The sequence below is a fragment of the Helicoverpa armigera genome, chromosome 2, assembly GCF_030705265.1.
Source record: "Helicoverpa armigera isolate CAAS_96S chromosome 2, ASM3070526v1, whole genome shotgun sequence".
NCBI classification, from domain to species: domain Eukaryota; kingdom Metazoa; phylum Arthropoda; class Insecta; order Lepidoptera; family Noctuidae; genus Helicoverpa; species Helicoverpa armigera.
The window spans coordinates 4299838-4317119 of NC_087121.1; the positions used below are offsets into that span (position 1 = coordinate 4299838).

Sequence of the window (17282 nt, forward strand, 5' to 3'; positions counted from 1 at the left end):
TTGCTACTTTCAATAGCAACAACTAATTACATTATTAGATAATGAATATTATAAGCCTAGTATTCGCATTCATTATATGATTGGTGTTGGTTACTAATTACCTAGAGATATGACTACCTTACATGCAAACCTATCGTAGAGCTTTATTTAAAGTTAGTAAATAGAAAAAAAGTTTTTAAAAGCGTTCCTGGACCTATGTATGTTGGGATTTTCAAAATATGGATTCCTTTTGAGTTGTGGCTCTCTGGTATTTTTATTGTTACGTATGGGCAATGCATCGCAGTTTCAGTCTAAGCGTTCATTTTACTTGCGTCATCGTATCGAGAAAACTGGTGTAGGCTAGGTTAGTCATCCCACTGCTTCAGGCATCAGTATATTTTCCAGTTTTTTGTTTTTTATGTTTCTTTGAGTTCAAGTTTTCTTTAGAGGTGGTTGGCGAACGACACTACTAGAGATACAAATAATCACAATAGTTAGGTGTTACTTTAAAGGGTTTTATTTGAGCTGTAGGTAAGTAAGGGATTTTACATATATTTATTTGTTTCTTCATAAAAGGTGAGGATATGACTAGGGTAACCACAAAACTGTTGTGGTTTCTAAAACAAAACGCGTGGGCACAAGTTTAGGGTGTCCTTCGCTGTCCTCTTATATTTAGAATGTTGCGAAAAATATTACAACAGTGACAATTTACACTAGCTAGATTTGGTAGAACTAAGGCCAAATTAATACACAATGCATTACTTATTTATATGTTTATGTTAGTAGGTAACAGACATTTACCTATTAAAAATATAAGTTACAACTTGTACGTAAAGTTTTCAATTGTATTTTTTTTGCATTAATAGGACTAGTTATGTAGAAAATAACGTTGCCCTACTGTGTCTTAAAATTCATAGAACTAAGTCAAGCCATTGCATTGGTAAAAAATTAAAAAATATAATCGAACACAAATAAATCTATGAATCAATTTCCGTTCGCAGGTATGCTGGAAGATATTTCTTTAGAAATAAGCATTACCTTTGTAAATTCTTGCTTTCCTGTCTTCTTTTTTATATCTTCTTGTCTTCCTGTCTTCTTTTTTATGTGGGTGTATAAAAATAAATAAATAAATGGGTGATATTACAAAAATCAATAGGTAAACATTTTTTCTTGTTTATGGCAACCTTCATGACAAGTTCACCGAATGTCACAATATCGGGACAAGTGTGAAAAATAAATAGTACATGAAGATGGTTTATTTCATTAGTACCTTTAGCGCTTCAGATGTAAAAGAAAAACATTACTTCATTTCTATACATACTGGACTCATTTGTTTTAAACATATGGTATGTAAATTTTATCCGAATGCTAAAGTTTGAGGTCGGCTTCCAGACTATCTGAATGTAGCTGGGTGCCAGTGCTTAACATGGAGCGCCTGCCTATCTGATCTCTTCAACCCAGTTGCCTCAACCCTCTCTACCTGTTGAGCAATAAATAGGAAAAAATAAGCGTCTGTCATTAAAAATTGACATCACAGCGATATAAATTTACCTTTTCCGTTAACCACAAACCAATGAAAGTATAAAATGTGCTGCCAAGTAACGTTGTTTCGCAAACATACCTTTTGAGACAATGTGCGGGCTTGCGGTTTGTAAAAACCTCTTACAATAGGATATATCACGATTATATTGTCTTATTAAAGCGAATACGTACATACAAAAACTGAGCAATTTGGTAATTTTAGTTGCGTGATTATCTTTGCTAAAAATACTTGGGTTTAAAAATAGCTAAGTAAGACTTATAATTTTAGATATTTCAGCCGATCGTCTTAGCGTTTTTAACATGTTGTAGTTTTTATTATTGGGAATGTATTTTTTATTTAATTATTGTTTCGAAAAGATTTGTTTGCAGAATAAATGGAAATAACAAATCAATTATAATTATGATTCTCAGACATTCAATTTTAACAACTTAACCTCAATGATCTTACTGGCAACACTTTCATTTTAACCCTTAATTATTTTCAAGTATAGGCATAATTGAGTTAAAATTACCTTTTTGACATTTACATACTCATTCTTTGTAAAAATAATGACAATAAGTTATATTAAAATTACGCAAAACAATTATTAAATATTACGAGACCTGAAACTATTTGCAAGAACATTTGCTGGCAGCGACCCAAAATAAATGATTGATCTCATTATTATCAGAGCACTTATAAACAGATAGTTATGATATTATCTCTAATGTTTTCGGTGTAATAACATAATTGTAATGAGTTACGGAATAATAAAGAGGTATTGTTTTTAATGGGCAGTCTATTGAACTGAACTTTGACTGCCAGGTCACTTCGAAGCTTGAAAGAGTCACAGGGGAATAACTTAAAGTCCACTGATAAATAGTGTATTAACTGATTCAATGAAATAATATTAAATATACCCTGCATAACCAATAATACTTGACCTTAAAGTAGTAGGTTTTGTTGTCAATGTATTTTTTTATCTTTTGTTGTACAAAAATCAATGTAGAAATAGCTAGACGTACATTTACCTGAACATGACCGCTACACGTTCTTAATTAGAGCAATGAAGTCGTTAAAGACTATTGCATAAATAATTTTATACTCGTTTAATAATACTTATTTTTTAATCAATCGGAATTTTATAATAATTTATAAAAGAGTCCCGTTATTTAGAGACCTTTGTGGTCACATTACAATGCATACACCTACGTCATTTGAATGATTTCCATTTTTCTGACTCACGTTTGTTTGTAAAGATATAGGTATACCTAGGTTTGATATATGCATATGCATAATGGCTAACTTTAGTTCTAACGTATAAACACTCTGTAGGAATAACAATTACCTAAATTATTGTCAAGTCATGAATGCCTCTTAGTTAAAAAAGGGTAACAAAACTACTCAGGTACCTTCTACTTTATTGATTACAATTTCACCTATGTTGTCGAACAGCAAGTTCGTAATGATTAGATCTGTAAACAATTGGCAACGCTATCGCAAACACTCGAGTCAACGTTACCGAGTGATTTAGACTGGAGTCAAACCTCAGCCTGCGCGCACACTGAAGATTTTTTTTTTAAATCTTGAATTCAATCAAAGTTTTTGGTCGAACAAATACCTGCTCGTTGTTACCTGTGTACTTTTTTTATTAAAAATCATTAGACATGATGTCAGACTCTTTCTGACTGAAACCCATCATGTTCCTTCGTAGGCCTTTTATGTACCAAGGCAGCGGTAACTCTTTCAAACAATCCTGCAGCCCCAGCAGGCCTTGGCCCCGGTGGGCCTTGCTGGGGTGTTAAGTGTGTAGGTACATTCATCTTCATACTGATGTATGAGCCCAAATCAACTATCAGCCGACAAACATTTTGTAGTGTGCGCAGGCTTAGTGCTATCGATACACCGAAACAATACACTCTACAATAACCTAAATGTTGAAGTGTGATTTGGAAAAGTCAAGTATTTACTTTGACCGCAAAAGCAATTTGTAGACACTTAATAGCTGTTGAAGTGAATTTAGTTCAGTACCTGAGTCATAATGAAAAGATAAAATTAAGTAATTATAGTCGCAAAACAAAGGACTGAAAATAAATTTCATTAAATAGACAATAGAAAGGTATTTCATACTTTTTGGTAGATAGTAACTATAGATAAATGAAAATTCGTAGCGGTCTATGAAGAGGACCGTTCTTGTAGACCGCTAGGCAATTGCCTAGTAAATGATAAAGATGGTTGGATAGATGAGGATTAATGATGAAATAAGAATGTTGACGCTATCAATAAAATACCTCAGTTCTAGTACTAGGTAGGGAAGATTTTCCGTTCATGCAAGGCAATCTCAACTGAATACATGCCAAAAATCGAAAGGAAAAGTATGTACCTACTGTACATGTGCTCCTTAGAAATTCCTTCTGTATGTTAAATCCAATGAACGATACTTTGATAGCATAGAGCATAATTAAGGAAATGTCACTTTTAAGCAAATCTTAAAAATAAACTCGATAAGTTTTTAAAAACGCCGCCAAATTAATAGTAAGTATTAGTAGAAGTTAATTGAAAGAGTTGATTTAAAAAATATAATCAGGCGTGATTGTCAGGCCGTCAACGCCCGCTGGGTATGCCAAACAGTGAGGAATATATGGCGTCCGATGTGCCGCCACGCCAGTGGGTCAGTCAAAACGTGACGGATTGCCTACTACCCACAAACGAGTATGTAAGCTAGTCTTTACTATGTTCTGTTTAAACGTTAGGCAGTGGAGGTAAATTGGCTTAGGTATGGCTGAAATCGGCTAATGATTAAGATATTATATGTTGCTGGGTATATAGGGACAGCCAATTAACAAAAACTATACAACAACTGATTGACCATGACGAAGATGTGTGAATGAAAAAGACTGGGAAAATCGTGTAAATAAATAAAGAGTTCATGAGTTTAATATATTCGGTACAAAAGCTACATATTAGTATAATCCTTTCAAAAGAGTTCATGTAGGCGCAGCTCCAATTAGTTGATTTATCTTATCTCTAAATATCACCAAACCTTGTTACATTTGCACCACTCAAGAATTATATTGGACCACGAGTAGAATTGTACTTATTTTTAAGCCTTTTAAAAATGACATAAATCTACTTAGAAATTAATAATACGAAGTTGATGGATTCTCAGAATTTAAATAAATCAATAAACAGTAATTGTAACAGTCATAATATTGTATAATAGACAAGCTTAATTTCTTAATACCTTTCAATTAATAACATTTTCAAACGTAATTGATAAGTCTAACAATAAGCCGATACCAGAATACAAATAATTATTTTCGAAGAGCACTTGTTTTTGTAAAGTTTCAATTAAATTGTGTTCCATTAAAAGCATTTATTTAAGTCCAAATAATATCATAGCAGTACTTAATGATAAAGCTGAAATCACTTGAAAAAGTATTGTTCATATTTTAGGCAGTCTTCGTTTAAATATATTTTTGGTCGTTTGATTCCTTCTGCTTACTTTGTCTTATTTACACGTCTTGGTACAAACAAAATTAAATAAGTTACTTACTTAATTATCTGTCAGGTTTTTATCACTCCTTTTCTGTATATTTTATCCCCGCATATATAATTGGCAATATAAATAAATCAGCTTGACGAAGAGTCCGCGTTAGGTAAATGATGTTGTGACCAAAAGCTCTCACACTAAGCGGTACGTATTATGCACCTTGCAGTAAATTGCAGGACAGTTACCTCGCATTTGTGGTTACAGCAGTTGCAGAATCACTTTTTCCTGCAAGTAATTCCCACACTGTGGAAGTTAAAGTTAGCTCGAAGAGATTGTTCAGATGAAGCTTTGCGCGTTCATGTGAAAGGAATGTCCGACACATTCCTTGAAGTATTCTACCCATTCAACTTGTGAATGCTTAGCTCGAGCGAGTGATTTTAACAGTCCAATATTAGTTCCTTTAAGCTTTGTATGTCTGTTTTAAATATGTTTGCTACTTTGTTTAAACTAGCTCTTTTATATGTGAAACTATTTAGTTGCGTTTTCACGTAACATCGTCCTTACCAACATTAAAAGATCAATGCTCAATTGTTTCTTTCTTCGACAGCAATGGCAGCAACGGGTCTCGAGAATACGAGCAGTCAGCTCCGAGCGAGACGAGTGGTGGAGGGACAGACGCCGAACCCCGCACCCCCGCACCTCCAACCGACAGATATGAGGACCTGCAGAGGATTATATTCGCGCAGATCCAGGGCAAGGCTGAGGACCACACGGTCATTATACCCCCACATCGGGATCTCAACATCCTGAGGCCAGAGAACCCGACTATTGGGGAGATGGAAGACTTAGAACCAAGGTACTAAATACTATGGAGTTTTTGTTCTATTTAGCCAATTATATTGTAACCTAACAATAAAGGCCCCTTAAGCTCTACATTCAATCAATTCATGTCTCGGCGTACTTTTTAGAACGTACTTATTACAGGATCTAACATTTCCTACATTTCATATCCTACATTTCGCCAGTTATGTTTAAGGACCACAAATGCAGACCAAGCCATTTTACCTTACGAAGCAGACTCTTTATATTAATTCCACATAGTTAATTAACGATTGCAAATTATTATTTTAGCAGCATGTAAGTAACATGTTCTGTTAAAGAAAGTTGCGACTATTACTTATGGGTGTGTCCGTATCGGAATTTCCGAACTCGCTAAAAAAGTTTTATAACAAAGTAGGACCTAAAATGCTGCCCTGTGCCATTCTACTCTTTTCACCTTTTTTGCAAACTGTATGTGAGTTTTATATGTTTCTCGAACGGATTAAATCAAAAGCCTTCAATGATTCTGAATTTATATAAATTTTTAGTTTGTTTTTCTTTTTCTGAATCAATTAAATTACTTTATAGGCTACTTTGGTACAGGAGGAAATTTAATTTCATCAGAGTAACCCTTTAATAATCTTTTACAGAGAGTTGGATAGTGAAGATGTAGTCCACCTCGGGTAATTATTGAAATAGTATTTTGATATAGCCAATACATTTTGGAGGTATCGGAAAATCATTTCTTGCTACAACACTTCTGTTAACTGAGAAAGAGTTAATGTGTCATCGACTGCCTAACCTTTGCCCTGCTGAGTTTGTAAAACATATCAGATAGGATTCTTTGGAAAAAATACAGCAATACAATTTTCAAAATTTTGCTAATTTTAAAACAATTTGTAAATATTATCAAATGTAGTATTGCTAAATCATTTCAGATGATCTTTTCCATTTACCTACTAAAGTTCAAAAGTTGACGATGGAGTTTTCCAACGCGGTATTAAACATTCTTTAATGGTTTTTGACTACGAATAAAATGAACTCGTACACGTATTTGGGATTGTTCAGTTTCCCACAGCTGCATATACATGTCATCAGCCATTAGGATGAATGAGATGACAACGTTAGTCATTATTATGGACGTATGAGCCAAGCTACGCTCTCGCTTATTCATAGGCATAAAATATAATTATCAAAAAATTAAGTACTTTTTGAAATGGTTGCATCTGAAGAGTATTTTTGGTTCTCAATTCGTCGAGATCTTTTTTTTCTTTTATCCACTGTACCTGAATCAATTCCTTTAAGTGCTAATTCAACATACGGAATGCAAATAAGTGCCTAAATTAATTTGGTTTTTACTATTTATTAATACATAGGTTAGGGTGTCATAATAATTTGTCGGTGGGTACCTATGTATCGATAAAGCTCAGGAATGTCATTGAGGTCAAGATAATTCGATGTTTTGTTTTGTCTTCTGAGTATTTGCGATACTAACAAAAATATTTTAACTTTTTTGCATACTTAATGACTGTTCGCCAAAATACATATGTTTGTCGTCTTTGATCAATCATTTAATACAAACTAAACGTATTTTTGGAGTATTTGGTGCAAATCTGTCGCTCCTAAAAATACTGTTATCAGTACTACAAAATTCAACATAGGTACATGTTTGGAGCATAAAATATGTAGTCTAACTAAAGCATAACTGGCGAAATTATAGAAGGATTAGATAAATCTCTCTCAATACATAACTCTATGAATACCTATAAAAAAAAATCTAGGATTACAAAGTATTATACCCAAACGTAACCTTAATCGTATGAAGAAGATCGTTCTCCTTTTATAATAAGTCAAAATGGTAGCCTATGAAGTAAAGATATTACGGTTATTACGGCTTTATGAGTAATAATGTAATTGCTATGAAAACTCTCAGCAAAAACCCTATCAGACAAATTGATTATTCTAATCACGTCTGTTATCAACTGTCCTACAGCATTCTCAGAAAAAAGTAATCAACTTAACATTTTAATCGTTTAGAAAATTGCGCACAACGTAAATACCAAAATAAAAGAAATATTTAGTTGGTTAAGAAATATTAATTAAAACGTTCTGCGAAAAACGACGCGAAAAGGACATTACAAGGAAAATTCTCTAAAGTTGCCGACAGCTGACATCCACAAGTACGATTTATGTAGCACGCCGCGAGTCGCCAAATTAAATTGTTAGTTTCTTCGTTATTACCGCAATTAAACTTTGATAACACGAACATTGCGGGAACAACTGTTTACATATTTCCGAGTGGTTCTGGCTCTGAATGTGCCTCTGCGCCACATTGTAACCTTCTATGTAGTACGTTGTAAAGGCGATCGCCTTTCATCCAACACGACTGCCCCCGCAGACCACTGAAGTATGCATCAAAATCAAACAGGTAGGTCGCGGCCGGCCTCCGCTGCTTCAGGTAATTTCACCAAAGCAAATATTAGGCCAAATCTCATAGGGCTACGTGAAAGAAATGAAAAGAATATAACATTTCTTTCGCTTTTAGGTACACTATCAACAGGATTTCGTTTGATACAAGACTATAAAAAAGGATCATATCATACTTCCAGCGTGGAATGATTCTATAATATGAAACAGACAAGCGACCTTTCTTTATCTTGTGAGGCAAATTTCACAAGACCTACAAGGAATCTTATTTAAAATCCAGTTAGGGGGTCCCGTCGAGATAGGCGCGGGTCTTTGACAATAAAACTAAATGGAATGAATGCATGATGGCTTCCTTAAAACGCTGCTCGTGATATGACGGGACCTGTTATGACCAAATTCATGTATCATGTAAAAAGGGTTGCGTTGATACATGAAAAAAATTGGCATAATTTTCTTTAACATTGGGATCATCTACGTAAATATGAAAGGAGATGAAAATTCATTGTTTAACGTGAACGTTTTCTTTTGTTATGATTTTTATATTTTTCGGGCTTCGTAATAAACTCAAAAAGAACGTGGAAGTAAATTGGGTAGGTGTTCGTTTAGAATCATGAACGTCCACTTGTCGCCGGCCGGAACAATCCAGTTTTTTGAATTCCCAGTCGCCGGCGGCACAATTGACACCGAAAGAGAGTCAATAAATTTTAGAATAGCTGCCGGCTTGATTTCTAAATGCAGGTTATCGGAGCATGCCACAAATCGAAAACGTTACACGTACGCTCCTTAGTATTCAGTTCCGTGCTGCGTCGTGTCGCCTGGAGTCTCACACCTCCCGCTAGTAGGCAAATCACGTCCACTTATGTGTTCCACGCAGCCAAAACCAACACGCTGCCGCGCGCCGCGCCGCCAACGGAAAATCTTCCATGTAAATCTTGACGTTAACGACCAGGTTTACGGGCGTGTGCGAAAAATTTCAAGTAACTTCATCGATGACGTACTACGCATCCCTATTGTCTCTATGTTTATCTTCGAAAAATATTTATGTATTTTGGGCTGGTAAATCTGATAGATATACCTACGTTATTGTTAGGCTTATATCCGAGCCATGTAGCTGTCATATAGTTCAGTTTAGTGGTTTGTTCCACAATACAAAACCCAAACAAAAGGCAGAATACCGCATAATAGATAATCAATGGAAATTAATGTCGTATAATAATACCAATCAATTTCTATTGCAGCATAAACGCTTCTAATTTGGAAAGGTTCCAACTGAAGATAGCTCAACACGAATTGTATGAGGATGGGGAGCCGCTAATTGACGAGCTGCTCAAAGACATGGCTACTTCACCCATCCTACATGTAGGTAAGTTTGCCTACCACTTAAATTCTATAAACATCATAGATTAAAATCATTTAAACAAAATTTAGATATGCAAATTGGTTGTGCAAGATTGTAGCTTACTAATTTTGAGGGCACAGGCAATTTTGTGTTTAAAATTGAAGTTGTTATTATTCGCCTTATTTACATTATTCAACATTCGACATAACTAAAATCAATTTAACTATTGAGTGGGCCCTGATCTCAATTTAAGTATGTATCGCCATAAAATATTCCGTGCACCGTTGATCGGACTTAGAAAAGCAATTACGTTTGGACAGACAACCTTTACGCCACCCTCGCTCTAGGACTGGACATTCGATGCCTACAGTTAAATGTATCACTATCGATTGCTTTAGGTTTATTTCCGAATACAATCCAGTTTTCCTATCAACATTTTATTACACTTAGAATAAAATTGCTACTATATTCATACGTTGACTCCAATTGTTATGGCAAAAATAAACGAAAAAGAATGTCCTTGCTCTATAAACTAGTGCACAGAGACAAAACTAAATCTTATGTCTGAATGAAAAATAAGTAAGATTTGAATATATACAAGCTAAGGCAGGCAGGTATGTATATTAGATGAGGGCGGGTCTGCAATCAGTGCGGGGTTAGCGGTCCGTCGGACAATAGTGCTACAACAATCTCGCCCTTTACTTCGAATTGGACTTAAATATTTAAACCACTTAAATGGATTTCATTGTTGATCCGACTTTATAGTATATCCTACATTTATTTTTGGTGTCACCCCCACTCGATAGCTGCGATACAGATACAGACATTCTAAAATCATCTAAATTGCTAGCTTGAAGGCTGAATTTAAATTCGGCTGGTTACTTAGTAGGTACTATTTTATCTAACAATAATTTATTTCTGTACAGAGCAAAAGGAGGGCGGGACGCAGTTGAAACTTATCATCGACTATCCTAATGGCGTCCAAGCTCTCTTCAAGCCGATGAGGTGAGTGCGACGCCGAGGGTCCATAATTTATAGTTTTGGCTTGAGTGTCTGTCTATCAGCTGTCATGTCTTTCACAGACACGTAAGTTTTATTTTGTTTGGAAGGCAAGTTGTGTTGAGACTAGTTTGAAGTGTCCGTGCACGCTCCTGAAGGAGTTGGTGCAACTTTCCTGTCACCTTGTTGGGTGTGTTCGTTCTATTCACAAAACTCTGAGATTGTTCTTTCGTGCGATCGGCTTAGCGGCTTGCCCACACTCTTCCCAACTACAAGTGCTATTGAAGCACAGAGTTTGCCAAGTCCTGTTACTTGCGTACCATTGTTAAAGTTGATTGTGTTTTCTATTGAATACCGCGCACATTGCTTATATATTTACGAAAGCTTTTAGACCTAACTGTTGCAGTGAACTTATGGAAAGTCGACTTTACAACCTCTTTGAATGTATTTCTGTTCCATATATGTAAAGCCACCTACATACGCACCGCATTGCATATTCAATATTCTGTAATGCTATCTGATACAATTTTGACGTGACAAAGAATACAAAGAGCATTCCCAAAAATGTACTCGCGGGAATTTCACGAACCTCCCGGCAGGCCTGTATATCGAGTATCAGGCGTCTTAGCACTTCGCTTTTATTTTTAAAATATGGATGCCATATAAAATAAAAGATCATAATAATATTGAAGATGTCAAAGCGAGGCGTTTCATAAGCGAGTTACGTATGCACATAGTTTTACATCTGTTACTAAATCGTTCTTGAAATTTCGGAGGCGTTAAAAAAACAAAACAATATAAATTATTCTTGCCTTGAAACACTTGAAAATAGGCAGCCAACTAACTTTTCTAGAGGACTGGATAACTTTTCCAAGAAAATTATAGACTCGAGGGGTTACCCCGACGACATATCAAGAGGCCCTCGTGGATCTTTCACGATTCACAAGGGCGCGATAAATTACGCGACAGTCGGTGGTAACCCTTCCCTGTACGAGTAGCTATTAGTTTTATCACCTTGACTGCCACTTTTGTATACGTGATATAGTATCGACATCCTAATCTAGATTCGTAAAAAAACATTCTAAATTAGTAGCATGTATTTAATGTCGAAAAGGTAAAGAGGACACAGAATCTAAACCATTTGTTAGTAGACTTTTTAAATTGTACTATCTCACTTACGAGTCGCACTGAGGACAATAAATTGGAAGACACTCGGTGCAGTATATTCCCGGGATTGCTCCTATCTAACCAGATTCACGATTTAAGAGCCACTTTAATCGTTTTGTTTCCGAGAAATTGATTAAGCACCTACATTCGACTCATTAGACACCAAAAGAAATTATACCTCCATTTGTTACTGCGAATGAGTAATTTTTCCATTTTAGTACGTAATTTAACATTTTTCGACGTTATAAATTTATTTTAAAGGACAGGGTCCTCTTATCTCCGGGAGTCGATATTTGATATTTCTCTTTAATGGATTTATATTACTCGGTTTCAATTTACGTCATGAATAAGTACCTGCCAAGAATTTTTGGTGATATTATGATAAAATTTTACCTTGGTGTTTTATGCTTTTTTGTCCGTGGAATTTAAATTAATTGAAAGTTATATTTCATTGAAAAGACAAGTAATATTAACCTTAAAGTGAATAATAAACTTTTCACGATTAATGTCAATTTTAGGAAGTTCTTCCATGCCTAAGTCTGGTTTTTCATATCAAGCTTATGCAGCAAACTGATGAATGCAGATAGCCGTCAATTGCCAGTAAAGTAGGAGTCGCGCCAGCTCCGTGCTTTATCTATTCAAATCTTCTTAAATCGTCGCCTATAATATCTTGACACGAGCATAACATTAAAGATAAATCGGCTGTTTTGTAATACAAATCCTCCATTGAATTTTTACGAGTTGTACGAATTTGAATGTAACGTATGTTTTTGTTCGCAGATTTGCACGTGATGTGCAGACTTTACCAAATCATTTTTATTTTTCCGACTATGAGAGGCACAATGCTGAAATTGCCGCTTTCCATCTAGACAGGTATGTGGGAGAAGTCCTTGCCTATGATTTATATATGATGAACTTAGGGCCTTTTGATTGACTCATCCGCAAGACTCATTCGTAAGGAATTTAACTTATGCGTGGGGTTAGACATCATTAACACAACACTTTACGTAATTGGAAATATTTGATAACAATGTTTTTTTTATTATGTACATACTTCTGTGTTAAAATCCTCCTTATGTGGAGGCAAAGTTAGTTTATTCGTGTATCTCGACCTATTGAAACAAAGATTTGACCGCAATCAACAATCTGGATCTTACATCCCTATTTGCTCGACACAATGTACACGAATAGATGTGACGCTAATCTAAATTATGTGTTATCCAGGATACTCGGTTTCCGTCGCGCGATGCCGGTCGTGGGCCGAGTCCTCAATATGACTACAGAGATCTACGATGTGACTGAAGGTGACATCCTCAAGACGTTCTTCGTGTCTCCTGCGAATAACTTCTGCTTCCACGGAAAGTGTTCGTACTACTGTGACACCGGACACGCTATTTGTGGCAACCCTGACATGCTCGAAGGGAGTTTCGCCGCGTTCTTACCATCCTCCGATATAGCTGAACGAAAGGTTGGTATTTTAATTGAAAACATTTTGAACAAGAACCTGTGTACCCCATTATCAATTAATTTCTTGCAACACATGAGGTATTTGTGATTATGAATGCTGTGATTATCAAATGCAGCGTGGTTGTTGGTAGCAAATTATCATGTAGTTGCGTCGGCGCGACGTAATTCCTCGCACATAATTCACCGTTCCTTGCTGTAACCGCGTGCACTTCATACGGGCGATCGAATCACTGTTTACACCTACCGCACTGTGTACATAATTCAACGTAAACGATTGACGTGTACGGTTTCTCATTAACAGTCTTTTCACTGAATTGGATTCGTTAGACTTGGAAATTCTATTTGGCTGGAACATCAGAAAAAACGCTTTTACATAAAAATCTGTTTTCGTTCCAACTAGAAGTATACCTACTTCTAACGCAAAAATCTCCAAAATTTTAACAGCAACGCAACATGGAATATTATATTAGCTTATACATGAATATCCTGTACTTCTAAAAAAGGAAAAGAACCTACAATATGTTTCTTTTACTATTTTGGGCACAAGGTAATCTCGTGTAAACTTTACATTTTAGGACGACGATACGGTACAGAGTTTCGCACTTTGCGCCTAAAGGAAGGGTTTATTGCCAAATAATTATAAATTAAAATTGTAGTTTCTGTTCCATTTCGGTCTAATCTCTGCTCGTATATTCTTAGTACTATCTAACTAAAAGGAATTTAATAGTTAATGTTGAATGTAGAATGAATGTAAAGTTGTATGCAGAGAACGGTGACATGTATCAGGTAACCGACATTAATGACGTAACCTTGATATTTAACATCACTTCATTAGGCTTAAGTTATTTCAACTTGTGAGGTCTAAATGCTGGCTTCTATATTGAGATCTTGGGAACACACGTTGTAATTTGGTGTCATTTCGAAATATTATTTCCTCATGTGAGAACTTTGATGATCATACTACATTCTTGTGTCTCTGGCCTAAATACGTAGTTTGTCTATGGTGATCAATTCCTTTTTCAAATAATTTGTAACATCTGCAGGTGTGGCGGCATCCTTGGAGAAGATCCTACCATAAGCGAAGAAAAGCGCAGTGGGAACTCCAATCTGATTATTGTGATACGGTAAGTTTGCAGTACCTATATGCGTAACCGTTCTTATAAATCGATAAAATAAGTATTTCTGTTGACGTATTGACGTACTCCCGTTGTTAAATTAATTGTAGGTGAGAGGAGGGCGTTTTGAGGAGTATATATAGTGAAAGTACATAAAGGAGTATATTGTGGAAATGGGTGCTTATGGTGTAGTGAATAAGAGAATATATGTACATGGGAGGACACAGAAAGCGTACATTAGGGAGGACATACCGCAATACATAGGGAAAGTATGCAGAGTACACAAAACGACGAAAGAATTGTGGATGATAAAAATTGTGTCAATTATTTATTTATTGAGCATTCACAACAAAACGCTACATAACAAGTGATTTATAAACATGACATAACTGCAGACTTTATCAAGTCTCACAGTGCCACTACGATAATCATAATATTTAGTTTGAATAGTCATTCCCCATGCATTTCCTTGTTATTATAGTGGGGTAATTTAATATGCACAATTGCACACTGTTGTTTTTTTTTTGTTACTTGGCATGTAATTTTTTATGATAGGCTTAAGACATTTTGTCGATTTCGAAGGCCTATGTTCAGCAGTGGACGGCTATTGGCTGAAATGATGATGATGAGAAGACAACTGAAGGGAACAATTTTGATATTCATAGTTGAATTTTGTTCTAGGTTCGCACAACCCCTCCCTATGACTCCGGGCGTCGAATGCTCGACCTCATGGACATGTCAATCTTCGATTTCCTCTCTGGGAATATGGACAGACATCATTATGAAACATTCAAGTACGTATACCTCTTAAAGTGTCTTTAGTGTTTTTATGGTATCCATTTTATTGGTGACCTTACTTTTCTTTTCATTAACGTATTTTGACAGTGATCTAAAGAAATCTAGTGCAAAAAAATGCCATGCCAATTATTGCAATGAAATAATTTTGCCATAAGAATTTCATGCTAATCCGATTTTGAAATAAACGTGTAAAGCGTTTGCAAATTGCAATGTTCAAGGTCAATAGTTTGCACTGGCAATTGTATCTGAGAGGTACAAATAGCATTCTTGTGATCAGCCGCACTTACATTGCATATAAATCTGCATTATTACGGCACTGCCGGAACATCGAGCGTAAAGGCCGTTTCCTTAAATTATTGTGGCCCAATAACTTTCCGTTGAAACTGGAAGTAGCCAACTATTTATAGTTAAAATATGCCTTGTCATTGTAATGCAGATTTTCAAGTTTTGTAAGGACATAGCCAAATTGATCTTGTGGTTTAACGAATCTCATTAATGCAGAATGTTCGGGAACGAGACGTTCACGCTGCATCTGGATCAAGGGCGTGCGTTCGGCAAGGCGTTCCATGACGAACTGAGCATTTTGGCACCGCTGCTGCAGTGCTGCCTCGTGAGGCATACTACCCTCGCTTCGTTACTAAAGTGAGTATATTTGTCAGTTGAAAGATTTCTGTAAAATAATTGGAGACCGTTTACTTTATTTTGTGCATTGTTTACCTAGCAGTATCCTGTCATTTGCTGTAAATTAAAACCCATTTAAATTTTACAGATACCACAACGGAGTTCCTTTATCAAAAGTTCTCCGTGAATCCTTGAAGAAGGATCCGGTGAACCCCATACTTTGGGAGCCGCACCTCGCCGCCCTCGACCGGCGCATCGTCATCATACTCGATGCGATTAGGAAGTGCATCGACAAAATCGACACGCCCCTACAGAATGAGGTGAACGATTTCGTATGACCGGTCACGCTACCTATTAAATGCTACGGGACTCATAGAAACGGTCTCATGAGTTGAAGTGTCAATGTGATATATGATTGTACGGACTACAAAAGGGATGGTGCAATCTGTGAAAATGACTTGCTAGTCGAACTCTCTCATAATCCGTGACTTAAGACAAACTTAGATGTAAGAACAGTTGTAATCAATGCAAACGTATCGTTATCATCCTGGTCTTTGGTTGTCTACAAGACTTTTATTAGACGTAAGATTTTAGTGCCAAAGATTGTCCAAATGAATTTTTGAGATATGCAGAATATATTTTAGAACCATTCCACTGGATTTTGATAAGCCATTGTATGCCAAATATATAAAAGAATTGTAAATTCATTTTGCTTACCATTATATCGGCGGTGAACGGTTTCGTTGTTTAAAATTTAACAGTATTGAAGAATTAGTGTACGTAGGTAATATATTTTATTTGTTCTTTCTGTATATTTTGGATAATATTATAATGAGTGCTTCTGAGCTCAGACGAGATATATGTAAAAGGGTGTGCAATGTTACTGTACATAATATTAGTGAAATGCAGTTTATATTTTATAAGTTTAGTTGTAATATCATCTGCTACTTTACTACTTTTGTTGTGAACTCCGTTACCATAGCTGAAGGCTCAAGAAGAGACATATCATAAATAAGCTCCGTGTGATAAGCACAGACGTCGTCTGATTGTATTTGTTAAGTTTTTTATTTGAGGCTATATATCAATGCAAACGTACATGCTTTTCTACTTTGTACTAATAAGTTTCCTACTAACATATTTCTCGTAGCTGATCTCATGTTTCATAATTTCACTGAATGGTCATCATTTCGTTTAATTATAAACTCTACGTACTATTTCAGTGGCGAAAATATGAAATCCTACGTAGCTTTTACTTGGCGAGTTGCTTTTACTTTGATTAGATAGTGTATTAGTTAATTTGAACCCGATAGTTACGATAATACTGGCAGTTAAGATGAGACCTATATTTATTTTAATAGTGGTTTTAGCGTAATTTAGTGTATAATATGGGGTGTGACTGTTACATATGGGGGTTACAAGGAGTCGACTTGCCAAAGACGTACCTAAAAATTTATGTAAAAACGTGTTGTATAGCAAATTGTGATGCTTGAATGTTTCTGTTGATTGTTTATAAATTAAAAGGTTACATGATTCGAA

At 35.6% G+C, this 17282-nt stretch overlaps 1 protein-coding gene across 2 annotated transcripts in view; it reads left to right on the forward strand.

Moving 5' to 3' along the window:
- Positions 1 to 17282, forward strand: part of LOC110377663 (extracellular serine/threonine protein CG31145) — a 91279-nt gene extending 73997 nt beyond the window's left edge. For both annotated transcript variants that reach the window (XM_064037933.1, XM_021336629.3), the window contains exons 4-12: positions 5602 to 5850; positions 9479 to 9603; positions 10506 to 10584; positions 12526 to 12618; positions 12970 to 13213; positions 14256 to 14336; positions 15009 to 15121; positions 15627 to 15767; positions 15895 to 17282. In XM_064037933.1, the coding sequence (XP_063894003.1) occupies positions 5602 to 5850; positions 9479 to 9603; positions 10506 to 10584; positions 12526 to 12618; positions 12970 to 13213; positions 14256 to 14336; positions 15009 to 15121; positions 15627 to 15767; positions 15895 to 16084 (1315 nt within the window). In that variant the 3' untranslated portion in view covers positions 16085 to 17282. The remainder of the gene's footprint in view (positions 1 to 5601; positions 5851 to 9478; positions 9604 to 10505; positions 10585 to 12525; positions 12619 to 12969; positions 13214 to 14255; positions 14337 to 15008; positions 15122 to 15626; positions 15768 to 15894) is intronic.